This window comes from Microcaecilia unicolor, chromosome 1 (assembly GCF_901765095.1).
Source record: "Microcaecilia unicolor chromosome 1, aMicUni1.1, whole genome shotgun sequence".
Taxonomy (NCBI): domain Eukaryota; kingdom Metazoa; phylum Chordata; class Amphibia; order Gymnophiona; family Siphonopidae; genus Microcaecilia; species Microcaecilia unicolor.
In genome coordinates this window covers 387337329-387351226 of record NC_044031.1, presented here as the reverse complement: position 1 = coordinate 387351226, position 13898 = coordinate 387337329, and the positions used below count along the sequence as shown (strand labels likewise).

General features: G+C 45.9%; 1 protein-coding gene across 1 annotated transcript in view; it reads left to right on the top strand.

Annotated features, from left to right (window-relative positions):
- DDX17 (DEAD-box helicase 17) overlaps window positions 1–13898 on the top strand; it is a 277343-nt gene that overhangs the window by 74754 nt on the left and 188691 nt on the right. Inside the window, exon 3 of the mRNA XM_030210742.1 lies at window positions 11287–11383. Coding sequence (XP_030066602.1) covers window positions 11287–11383 — 97 coding nt within the window. The remainder of the gene's footprint in view (window positions 1–11286; window positions 11384–13898) is intronic.

The following is a 13898-nucleotide window of genomic DNA, read 5'->3' as shown; positions in this document are numbered from 1 at the left end:
TTGGCACTGTTATCTCTCCGTGCCACTCCATCCTCTTCCCTTAAACTGACGCCGTTCCAATTATGTACAGGTCGCCAGATGAGACTCCTACCTGGCAATCCAGACACTCAAGTACCCGATCAATACTCAGTATATTGGGATATCTTGCAGACTATTGTAAGTTCTCTGTCCTCAATTCCACAGGCCATTTCGGACAGAAGAGGGGATTGTGATGCCAATAGATCCCCCCCTTATAAAGTGGGCGATCTAGTGCACCGGCGTTATTACACGCACAAGACCTGGCGAGATCCCATCTACGTTGGGCCCTTCAAGATAGAAGCTCTGTCAGCCACAGCTGCCAAGCTTGAGGACCACACATCCTGGGTCCATCTGAAAGATATCCGCGCCTATCCTAATACCCAATCAGGCCTCCTGGATGTTTCCATTGATGTTTCCAGCACAACAGTCACTGGAGAGACCAGTCCCACCACAAACTCCATCTCCACCACCACTGAGCCCAAGACCACCGACCCCACATCCAACACTCTTGAACCACCTTGACCAACTCGACCAAAGACTTAACCACTTAATCAACTTAGACCATCCATCTCCTGAATCCCATCTCCTTGATCTGGCTGACATAGTCATCCAAGCCTTCGCCGATTCTCCAGAGTCACCAGCAGAACAACCACCTGTATTGGAACCTGCTTTTGAGTTGCCATCCTCACCTCTTCCTCCAACTGTTCCAGCACTCCCACTTCCATACGTAGATCTTCACATCCGTCTCATCCGAATCCGTAACCTTGCAGAAGATCTCACCCAAATCCGCAACTTAGCAGGACAATTGAATCCGGAAGAACAAGAGTCTGTTGCGGTTTCCACAGTACAGAATCTGCACAGCAACATCTGTGAGCTGCTTGACATTCTACATTTGTACTTCCCGAATCAAGCCAGATAAATGCCACAGCAATTTCCGCCGATTTTCACTCCAGAAGAACTCATTCCCTTACAGACTATTTCTCTACATAAAGTTCCTATTCCAATACCACCTTTCCCAACCACTCCCGTGAAAGTGTTGATACCACCACCCTCCCCCGCTAGTAAGAGTCTCCGCAGGGAACCAACTGCTGAGAACCTTGCTGCCCTCGACAATATCAAGGTACCTGATCCACCAGACCCACTGGACATTGGACTTTACCCTGTTGATAAGTGTAACTCTGAGCAGGTATCTGAAACCAATTCCCATTGGTCGAACGACTTCGACGACACTTATTTGGAAGGCGACACCAATCCTGACGACACGGACGGAACGAGCACCCGTCCGAGCGTCGTCTCAGCAGCAGTGACGGTGTTACATCAATACACCCTCTTCTTCTGCTTTCCATCTGCTCGATTGTTTGCTGTTGGACTCGTGTGTATGATCCTACTTTGTATAGGTTTGGTTTTGTTTTTCACTACCCTGTTTACCTATACTGCTGACAGCAACCTCCTGGATCTTTGGATCACACTTACTGCCTTTCCCACTGGCAACGTTACCTTGCCAGCCGGAAACGCCACGGTACTTGCAACTACCTCGGTACTTGCAACTACTCCAGCAGTACTTGTAACTACTTCGGTACTTACATCTACTCCTGCTCCATCACCTACTACAGCAGCCTACACAGAGCCCCAACAATACACCGCATTTACCCGCCTGTTTGGATACAGATCCCCCCGGACGACCTCAAAGATAGGTCCCATTGCCACCAGTCATCCTACCCCCTGGGCAGACACATCTGCCACGACAGACTTTTCAACTGGCTATCCTCCAGAGCCTATTGAAACCTCTGCGACTACTCCTGTCCTCACTGATTCTCCTGTTTTGCATTCTACAACTGTTCCCAATAATATCAGTAGCTCGGTCCATATTGTCCCCAATCTTACAACTACTTTTGAGGATAATATTACCTTGCTTGAATTACGACCCACCCCTCCTCCTGATTCTCTGGTTCCTCCTAGTGACGCTCCTCCTCCCACGAATACTACTTTAGCCACTCCAAACATCACCGTCCCAGCCACTCGTCCCCCCAGATAGCTCTGCATCCCTAAGTAACCACCAATATATGTCCCAGAATTTACCAGATAACCCGCCTTCCCCACCTGAATCTCCCCCACCATCGCCTTTTAGTATAGGTGTACACTTAATCCCTGAACCCCCAGAGTACCTTTTTGATTTAAGAGAGTTAATACATCCTCATTGGGACCCAGCTCCAGAAGACGATCCCAATTGGGACCCCTTCACCCGATATCTGACATTGTGTGAACCTTTGTTTGAGAATTGGACACTAGGTCCTAGCCGAACGGTTACAGACACTGTGATACTGTTTGGAGGAACTTTAGGGTTACAAATAGAACAAACCGACGACCTCCTAATAAGGCCAGCAACTGGTGACGTTGTAGATTTTTGGATTATAACATACGCCGTACTGGGCACTGATTGGATACCCTTTGTGTTCATTAGAGAAGTTGGATTGGGACCTTTGGAAGTATACAGTCTTTTTGTTATCCCTGACACTCCTGAAAGAGGAGCTGTTAGAATTTACCCACCCTACCCAGTTATTAGATTTTACCAACCCAACCCAAATTCATCCTAATGATATATCAAGCTTTGGTATACCTAAGAATAATTATAGCCATTACAGTTCTGGTTAAGACCCTAGGATTAATATTGTTACTCATTTTCATTAACCGCCAATTACCTTTGGTACAGTCCAGATCCTACATTTAACCATGAAAACCAACAACATGAAGTCCTTAGTCCTCCTGTTGTGTATGCTCACCATGCCCACGATACAAGGAACACAGAATCTAGAAAGTTTCCTACAACAATTTATTACCACCTACGAAATAACATTACCCACTACCAAGGACACAACCACAATAACCCTTGATGTATGTTCTTATACAATGTGTGGGGAACATCCTGTACAGCAATATTTGTCAGCTTTTGAGGTATACCTGTGTCCCTTCTCCAATTGCGGAAGTTGGGCACAAGTATGGTGGTATACAGGTTCATGGGTTCCCTACTCAGGTAGTGAGATTCCAGATCTAAAAAAGAGCATTTCCATCATGAAATTGCGATGGACTGGCCTTTGTCCAATGACTAAATGTAATCAAGTGGCTATCACTTTCAGAGGAGTAACGGCTGTTACATACAGAACTTATTCCTTAGGAATTGATGCCACAGGTAGAGATCCAGTTGGAACGTTCAAGATTATTCCACCCCCAGCCCAACCAACAAAGAATCCTTTGATGCCAACAAAGATCCCAGAAGAAAAAATTCCTTACCAGATCGTGCCAATTAATAATTCCAAAGATTTAATAGCATTAGAAACAGGATTTGGAGAAACAAACCTATGGCTCGAATGGGCGCATTATACTACAAAGAGTTTGAATGTCTCTAATTGTTATTTTTGTGCCCATGCAAGAGCAGAACCAACTGTGGTTCCTTTCCCTTTAGATCTCTACAATGATCCAGATGGTTTTTGGTGTATGTTAGAATTATTGCAGGTAAAAGACAAAGTCAATCAGTCTTGTCAGCATCTTGACAAGCATCACCCCTACTTACCCCCTCGGCTGAGGGTTCCACCCGCATTCAGGATTCCAGATCCCGCTACCAGATATCATACATGTATAGAACGATATGAGGGGAAAAATACAAGGTTTTTAGGAAATTTGACTAATTGCAACACAACCTTAGGAAAAGAGAGTCTGCAAAATCTTAATCTCACAAACTTTTCACAAGCTAGAGCAGACATATGGTGGTACTGTGGAGCCCATACTATCCACCATACACTTCACATGCGTTGGAAAGGCAGATGTGCCCTAGTAAAATTGGTAATTCCAATCATCATAGCATCTTTGCTCCCTCCTCATAGCAGCTCTTCCTCACGAGTGAAGAGAAATGCAATGCCTGGATCTTTTGATGATCGGGTCTATATAGATGCCATTGGAGTTCCAAGAGGGGTTCCTGATGAGTTCAAAGCTAGAAACCAAATAGCTGCAGGATTTGAATCTGCCTTCTTTTGGTGGGCGACGATAAATAAAAATGTAGACTGGATCAACTATATATATTACAACCAGCAGAGATTTGTCAATTATACCAGGGATGCAGTTCAAGGAATTGCAGCGCAATTAGACGCCACTAGCCGGATGACGTTGGAAAACAGATTAGTACTTGACCAACTTCTGGCAGCAGAGGGCGGAGTGTGCCATAAGATAGGTACACAGTGTTGCACCTTTATCCCCAACAATACTGCTCCAGATGGATCAATCACCAGAGCTTTGGAAGGCTTGACCTCACTGTCACAAGAATTGGCAGAGAACTCTGGTGTTGATACATCCTGGACTGGTTGGATGGATAAAGCTTTTGGTAAATGGAAGACATTTATCATTTCAGCAGCCACAACGATAATCATAGTGGTAGCAATTTTTGTATTAGTAGGGTGTTGCATAATCCCTTGTGCTAGAGGCTTAGTAGAACGCTTAATTGAAACCGCAATCACGAAAAAGACAACAGCAGGACAATATGTCCTGTACGAAAATCTCCTTCCCAACACCACAGGAGATGACACATTGGACTATCTCCCTCTGAGAAGGACCAATCGCTATGCAACTGCTAGAGACAGTAGAGAAATGTCTGCATCTGTATAATCAGGTAATAGCACACACAGGGATACAATATAACCATATAAAGCTTTATAAGATAAGATATAATCAGTATATAACCAAAGAAATTAAAGATTAAATAGGTAAGAATAAGATAGAATTTGCATGTTAAAGGGTAGAAGTATAGTAGTTTTTGTATAACCATAGATATTGATAAGTAGAAATGATCGAAATAATTGAAGTGGTGCCAGAATGATAATCAGAAACTAAATAACTCAGACTGTACCAGTTTGCACAGAGACTCAGAAAATTTTATGGCCTTGTAGGATACCTTCTGGAATGGATGGTACCATGGTATATTTACCCTGGTGTCACCCTATGGGATAGGGTGAAGAGGGGAATGTTAATATATGGCCTGGTTTTAGATCTGCCAATGGAATTGTGATGGACAAAGCCACAGAGCCAAAAACATCTGAAAATGTACTGATTAGGCCAAACAAGTAACAAATGAATTAATATTTGAGAATCTGCAGAAAGCAGGTCTGAACAATGAGTCTTGACACAAACAGGTATAGGTACAATATTCAAATAATATATAGCACCTGAAATGAAAGAATGATGGATAAAATGGAAAAAATTGTGGCTTTCAAAATGGAGTCAAGGGTTTATATTAATGTATAAAATGATACAGAGATCAGAAGATGTGATGAGAGGTGTTGCAAAAACATAATGTGAAACTGGTATCTCAACAGAAAAAAATGTTAGTAACCGCAAAAACAGTTTGTTCCAAAAAAACATGTTGATATTACCGGAAAATGTTGCAACCTTGTGAAATTGATGGAACGGAAGAGCTGGGTACAAACTGCACAGATGGCAAGATGCGACAGTTTAACCGCAGAAATTGAGAAATATTTGAAAAAAATAGGTCCCAAAATAGGTGCTGCCATAGACTTCTATAGAGAGAAAAGAGTATAAAAGAGGAGAGATTTTGGCTCAATTTCGGAGTCGTCCCCAACGCATCTCAGACGGCAGAGCGCTGTGCCATTGAACCCAGAATCTGTCCGATGTCTGTATTTCTTTGAAACTTTGGTAAGAATAAATACCTTCTATCTGAAACCTATCTCTGTCTTAATTTTCAAGTATTCATTTGCCTGTTACTTATTTTACAAACTAAACTGAACTCACACCAGACACTCATTTTGTGCACAAAATACTGATAGATTCAAATAGACTATATGTGGGAACATAAATGGCCCAGAATACACCTAGATCCAGAAAGGCAGAAAGCAGAGGTCATGGGGATCAGTTTTGAATTACGCCTTCTGATGCCTCCCCAGAACCAACCACCCTGGGATTGGAGGGAAACTATAAAGAATCTTCTGGATGAACTTAAGAGGTTCCCCTCCCATTTGGACAAGTCCAGAAGGAGTCTAAAAGAGGTCCATTAAAAACAGTTTGTATGTATGTGTGAGTTTGTATGTATGTGTGTGTTTATGTTTGTGTGTGAGTTTGTATGTATGTGTGTGAGTTTGTATGTATGTGTGTGTTTATGTTTGTGTGTGAGTTTGTATGTATGTGTGTGAGTTTGTATGTATGTGTGTGTTTATGTTTGTGTGTGAGTTTGTGTGTGTGCGTTTGTATGTATGTGTGTGTTTCTGTGTTTGTTTATGTGTGTGTGTGTGTTTGCATTTGTGTGTGTGTGTTTGTGTGTGTGGGGGGGTGGCGGGTGGCTTTTGTGGTCGTGTGGTTGGGGAGTTTGCCAGCAGTCTGTAGCGATTCCTAGGCAGGGGGAGGAGTACGGAAACACTGCCCCTGCCTGGGTCGTTGTTTGTTGGAGGGGGTTGCCAGTTGGTAGGGGTGCCTTTATGGATCCCTTTACTGTCTGTGTTCCGCCCTCGAGGGTGGGGCAGAGAGACATGGTGAGTTGGATGGCTTCACCACCATGAACTTACGAATTGTTTAGGGATTTTGCAGATGGCTTCCGCAGGTTGTCTTCAGAATGTTGAGGTAGCATTTTATGTACAGATGGGGCGTGGCTGAGGGCGGGTCTATGAGTGAGGGTGACTGGTCCTAGCCTATGAAGACTACAGGATTTTTGTGCTTCTCTGCCTTGGAGTGAGCTTCAGAACGTTCAAGGTGGGATTTATTAATATAGATAAGCCACTACAGCAACAATAAGTTCACATATGACATTTGATATCGAAAACACATAGCTATAAAGCTGTTAAACATAGTCAACCTCAGCGTAAACCCCAACCCCCCCATTCCCCCCCGCCATTATGGAAGTCCAAGAGTGGGATCTGGATAGCAGGACCAGGTCACATAAGTGTCCCATATTTTCTGGTATGGTATAAGATGGCCAGTTCGCTTAGCTGCCAACTTAGACATCAGATGAAGACGATCCAATTTGCGGAGCACGACCTCCAAACGTGGTAGTGAACTCTGCCGCCACGCCGCTGCCAGAACCAGTTTGCTAGCTACAAAAACAAATGTAGCCAAATGATGAATGTGTGGCTTGACGCCTCTTGGCTTAACATGGAGAAGACAGTGTTCCATTTTCATAGGGTAGGAAAGCTTGGTGACACTATGCACCAAATGTAATACATCAGACCAATATTTCTGAGCCTTGGGACAAGTCCACCAGATATGATACGTATCCCCCACCCCCATTACATTGGCGCCAGCATAAAGCAGACACCGAGGGAAACATCTTATGTAATCTGCTTGGGGTGTAGTACCAATTATACAAAATCTTGTACCCGTTCTCCATTAAGACACTAGAAATAGAAATTTTAAGCAGGGATTTGAAAACCTTTTCCCATTGTGAGAACTCATAAGATACACCCATAACTTGCTTCCATTTGGCTAAGTAGTAAAGGATAGGCCTACTATGTGATAATAAAGCTCTATATAATCGAGACACTCTTCCTCTACCTCCCCCACTTCTCATTGCTCGTTCTAAAAGAGTTTCATTTATACTCAAATCAGCTCTAGCTTTTCTCCAAATGAAATCCCTCACCTGATGGTACTGGAAGGAGTGAGAGGTAGGGATCCCATATTCCTCTTGAAGGTGTTGAAAGGAAACCACCTCACCCTCCTCCCAGATCTGCCCCAATTCACACAGACCTAGTGTTTCCCACCTCTGAAACGTCTCAGTCTCCGGAACAAATTGTGGTGCAAAGCGGATAAACATATACCGAAAATACTGGCGATTCGGGAAAAATCGGCGTCGCACCACTCTCCAAATCGACAGGGGCTTTTGCAACAACGGGGGCAAATTTTAAAGGAGCACAGCTAATTGATGGTCTGGCAGCCATGGGACAGCAGCTAATGGAAAAGAATCCAACCAAGTTTGCTCTATACATGCCCAAAGTTTACCCGACTTATGCATCCAAGCCGCTAAGATGCGAAGGTGGGCCGCTTGATAATATGCTGAAAACCAGGGAACTCCCATCCCCCCTTGCTCGCGTGGCTGATACATTACCTCCTTACGAACCCGGGGGTGGGGGGGTCTCCTCCAAATAAAGGAGAAGACTTGGTGCTGCAACCCTCGGAAGAACTTATCTGGCATTGAAATAGGGAGCGCCATAAACAAGTACAGAAGTTTAGGCAGCAAAATCATTTTAACCGCTGCAATGCGGCCTAGCCAAGAGATTGTGAGGCCCTCCCAACGTTCAAGTTCCAAAAAGAGTTCCTAAGTTTCCCTGGAAAATTAGCTGCATAAAGGTCTGCAAACTTTTTCGTTAGTGTGACCCCCAGATATTTGATACCTACTGAGGCCCACTTCAAGGGGTAATCCCTCTTCAACCGAGCCACCTGGCCCTCGGGAACTGATATATTAAGATCTTCCGATTTATCCAGATTAATTTTGAACCCCGACAATGTACCATAGTCTCGAAGGACAGAGGTAAAAGCCGGGAAAGATATCGTTGGGGCAGAGAGAGTAAGCAGGAGATCATCTGCGAACAAAAGCAATTTAGTTTCAAATCTCCCTTGCCGAATGTCGAGTGGAAGAGTAGCCTAGTGGTTAGTGCAGTGGACTTTGATCCTGGGGAACTGAGTTCAATTCCCACTGCAGCTCCTTGTGACTCTGGGCAAGTCACTTAACCCTCCACTGCCCCTGGTACAAAATAAGTACCTGAATATATGTAAACCGCTTTGAATGTAGTTGCAAAAACCTCAGAAAGGCGGTATATCATGTCCCATTTCCCTTCCCCTTCCCTTCCCTTGGATCTCCGGATGAGTGCAAATACGTTCCGCCAATGGCTCGCTCGCAAGGGCAAAAAGAAGAGGCGAGAGAGCACACCCCTGCCTTGTGCCCCGAAACAAAGAAAACGGAGACGATCTCCCACCATTGACACGAAGTGAAGCGCATGGAGCTCTGTAGATCAGGTTTAACCAGCTCAAAAAAGGGCCCTCAATTCCAAACCGCTGCAGTACCGCAAACATATATGGCCAATGCACGCGGTCGAACGCCTTCTCCACGTCTAGTGACAACAGGCAAAGAGGCACACGAGTTGTTTCAGCATGATATATAAGATGCAAAGCACGACGTATATTATCAGAAGTTTGACGGCCATGAACGAAACCCGCCTGGTCTTCATGAATCAATTGAGGTAGGTATTGCTGTAAACGGATTGCCCAAAATCTTAGTAAAAATTTTATAATCCACCCCTAATAGGGAGATCGGGCGATAAGAACCACATAACTGTGGATCCTTACCTGGCTTAAGGATTATTGTGATAATCGCCAGATTCCAGGATGATGGAATATCCTGTCCCTCAGTAAAAGAGCGAAAGTCCCTCAAAAGCACCGGGGCCAGCAACCCCCCAAAAATCTTGTAAAACTTGTTAGTGAAGCCATCTGGCCCCGGTGCCTTTGCCGGCGACAAAGTACGTATGGCCCAAAGCATCTCATCTACCTCAATAGGCCGAGAGAGTTGTTGATGTGCTCCCACTTCAAGTCGGGGTAATTGAAGATGGTCCAAAAAACCCGATATATCTACATCAGAGGGAGCAATGTCAGAAGAATAAAGCTGCTCGTAAAACTTTTGAAAGAGTTGTTGCATGCATAAAGGATCAGACGTCACTGCTACAGCCTCATCCCTCAGACACAGAATATGGTTGTGGGTAGATTGCTGTCTAAGTTTGAGCCAAGAGTCTGCTGGCCTTGTTGCCAAACTCAAAGTGAGTCTGACGGGCTCGTTGAAGATGCTCAGACAACACATCTAACTGCAAATTATGCAACTCTAGCCTAAGTTTATCAGATTGGTCTTGTAGCCGGGCCAAGTGGGATGCCGGGCACTGCTGCAACTGTCTTTCCACGACTAACAGGCGGGAACGCAAAGAGCTTTCCTGCTGGCCCTTAACTCTCCTCACATGCGCACCGCCTTTAAGCCATCCCAGAGAATTCTTGGTGAGACTTCCCCATTGTCATTAAAATGAAGATAAATCTTTAATATTTTGTTCAATTTGAAATATGTGGGACATATCTGTAAGGAAGGAATCATCCAGCCGCCACTCCGGGGGCTTTCTTGGAGGACCTACCAAGCTAATTTGCAACCACACCGGGCTATGGTCCGACCATGTTCGTGTCTCAATCCTGACATCACAAGTAACAAAAGAGTAACCCCTTTCTCCCAACCACAGGTCAATACATGAAAAAGAATTGTGAACAGGGGAAAAGTATGTATACTCCCTGTGGGTGGGGTTAGCCTGTCGCCAAAGATCTGTCAGCTGCCACCTCTTTAAAAAGGCCCGAAACACCTCCCGATCCCGCCACACATAATGTACTCCCCAGGTGGAATTGTCTAAATTAGGGTCAATCGTCAGGTTGAAATCTCCACCCACCAAAAGAGAACCATCTTTGTTGGAGCAACACCTGATCTAACCGCTCAAAAAATGCCTTGTGGTTAGGCCCATATATATTTAATAGTGTATACCTCTGACCACCCAACATTAAAACTATTAAGATATACCGCCCCCCTCTATCCCTGATGACCTTGTCAATCTGCCATGGCTGAGAATCAGCAAATAGGATCGCTACCCCCCATATGTACACTGTTTAACAGCCTTCGAGTGAATCACTCAGGACGTGACACTTCATTAATGTAATTTACAATGTATGATTATTTCCTTTAGATTATATGATTAATCTTACATCTTGGGTTGATTTGTTATTCTTGTGGTCGATAATTATATGAAACTTAAATAGTAATTTGCTTGTTTATCTAATTTTTCATTTCCAAATTGTGTATTATCATTCATAAATGTGAAATTGTTTGTTAAAAAGCTTAATAAAAAAAATAAGGAGAGGAGATCTGAGGGTGGATTCAGTGGTTTTGTTTAGGTGGAGGTGTTTTGTTCCTCTGCTTTTACTGTTTTACTGGTTAGTAGAAGGTCTGCACAGGCTACTTGTATAAGAAGTTTGTGTTCTCAGTCTCCCTTTGCTGGTAGGAGTGCTTAACCCAAGCATCTTGAACGGTCTGGAGGATCTAGAGAAAAGAAAATTAGCAGGTAAGGCCTAATTTCACCTTTTTTCTTTTATGATTGTTGTAGGGAATGGATAGTTGGAGCCTTTTTACAAATCTATTATGCATCCTGTTTGCCTCAAAACAGTTTTTCTGAAATAGTTGTTACCCTTAATTTTTTTCTTTAATAGTTTGAAGTGGAAGAATTGCGCCGTAAAAAGGAGATTACAGTGAGAGGAACAGATTGTCCGAAACCGGTGTTCAACTTTCACCAGGCTTCATTTCCCCGTGAGTATTTTTGTATTGATGTCCGGTATATGTACTTGGGGTTGAATTTCTTCATGTTCACATCTTTTTTATTTATTTATTTTATTCCTCCTGGAAAAGGATTTCTCAGAGGACAAGCAGAATAGCAAGTTTTCCTTGTCATCAAGCAGATGAATCCATTACGAGTGGGTTGTGTCCATCAACCAGCAGAGGGAGATAGAGAGCACTGAAAAACCATAGTGCCTCATGGCCAGCTAGCTCCATCTACCTCTTCAGTATTCTCTATCTCCCCAGCAGGGTGGTCGCAGCTTATTCAGCTCCTTCAGAAAATCTGCCTGGGGTGGCTCCTGTGCTGTTGCCAGTTGTAGCAGGGGTGTTGTGGCTGGTGGTGCCCACTTTAAAGGCACATAGGTTCGCCCTTTCCCTGCCTTACCCGACCCCCGATGTGGATGTAGACACATAGGCAGGCCCCGTCCCTGTGTTTGCCCACGCTGTGGATGCAAGCATATAGGTTCGCCCTTTCACTGCGTTTCCCACGCTACTGATCCTCCGAAGTGGAAAGAAATTTGCCTCTTGCGCTGTTGCCTCTAACTTTCCTCAGCGTTAAAAAAAAAAAAAAAAAAGAAAGATCCGAAGAGGTAAGAGCATTTTGTAGCTCCTCCGGGGAGGGCCCGCGTTCGGAACGATTTTGGCGCGAATCCGCCATTTTTAATTTCCCGCCATTTTCGGCAATGACTGCGGAGGAGGTTAAGCGCTGTTCCCGTTGTGGCAAGCACAGATCAGCAGCAGGGCTCTGTAAATCGTGCTCTTCTGACGTCAGAGCCGGCCTGAGCATGGCGAGCGAGGTTTCTTCCCGCTCCATGGAGCTGGCAGCGGGCGCCATTTTGGAACAGCATGGTGCGACCCCCGCTGAGGCGGAGGGGTTTGAGCCTGGAGGGGAGCCTCGTATGGAGGCTAATACGAGAGCCATTTCCCCTGGACTGGAACCGGGAGGCCAGGGTGAGCCAATCTCCCCTGAGTTTGTTTTGCTGCTGCATAAAGCATTTATGTTAAAAAGAGCTGTCCCGCAGGGGTCTCAATCGGCCCGGCTGCCTGTGTCCCCTCCAGTGGAGCCCGGCCTTGAAGTGCCGTCAGGTGCGTTTTCCCCTGACAGATGGCCGCAGGACAAGTGCAGAAGGGTGGATTCCCCTTCAGAGAGGCGCACCCCCGTTTCTCCCCCCTCCCCCCCCGTGGTCGGGATGTGAGGAGTCTGAGGGGTCTGGCAGGCTCTCATGGTCTGGAGGTGCAGGATTGCCACTGGATCCAGATGATCCTTCTGCGGTGAGGATTTTCCACCGCGATGAGCTGCCAGCGCTGATTTCTAATGCACTGCAGGCCTTCTCTATTGAAGATCCTGCGAGTGCTGAGCTCTCCTCTGCTAATCCGAGGATGACAAGTACTAAGAAACCTACTCGAGCCTTTCCTTTGCATGACTCCATCCAAGAGCTTATTTCGGCTCAATGGGCTGACCCCGAGGGGCCTTTGAAAGTTGCCAGGGCTATGGGGCAGTTATACCCTCTAAGTGAGGAGCATTTGGCACGCTTAGCTGTGCCTAAACTGGATGCCCTAGTCACGGTTGTGACAAAGAGAACTTCCCTCCCAGTTGAAGGAGGAGTTACCCTGAAGGACATGCAGGACCGACGCCTTGAATCAGCTATAAAGCGGTCCTTTGTGATTTCAGGCCTATCCTTACGGGCGTCTGCATGCAGCTGTTACGCTGCCCGAGTCTGCCTTGCTTGGTTACAACAGGCAGTGGAACAGCCCGGAGATGGAGCGGAGCCCCTTGCGGAGGTGGCACTGCGGATGGAGTCGGCCTTGTCTTTCTTGGCTGACCCCCTTTATGATCTGGTCAGAGCTTCAGCTAAACAGATGGCTGTGGCGGTGGCGGCTCGCTGCCTGTTGTGGCTACGGCATTGGGCGGCTGACATGGCCTCTAAGCAAAGGTTGGTGAAGTTGCCCTTTTGAGGCCTTCTATTTGGTGAGGAGCTGGAGAACATTGGGATGCTAAACCCCAGCGCTTACCCGAGGACAGGCCGCGGCCTTCCTCCAAGGGTCAGGCGGTTCCCCCCTCTTACAGACCTCGCTTCAGAGAAGCTCGAAGGTACCGCCCGGGGCGTTCTGCTGGGTTCACTTCGCATGCCCGTTTTCAGCAGAGGAACTCCTTTAGCTCGGACAAACGTTCCGCAGCAGCTGGCTCAAGGCCTGGAGTTCAAGGGTGACCCTCTCAATGAAGGTACGCCGGCCCCCTCCTCGCTACCTGTTATAGGAGGACGACTTTCCCTCTTTCACGAGGAGTGGGCCAAGATTTCCTCAGATCATTGGGTTTTGGACCTGATCAGAGATGGCTACAGAATAGAATTCAATGCCCTGGTGAGAGACGTGTTTGTGGTGTCCCGATGTGCTTCGGCCGCCAAAAGGGCGGCGGTAGAGGAGTCCTTGCAAGACTTGATTCATATAGGGGCGGTGTCCCTGGTGCCTCCCGCCGAACACGGCTCTG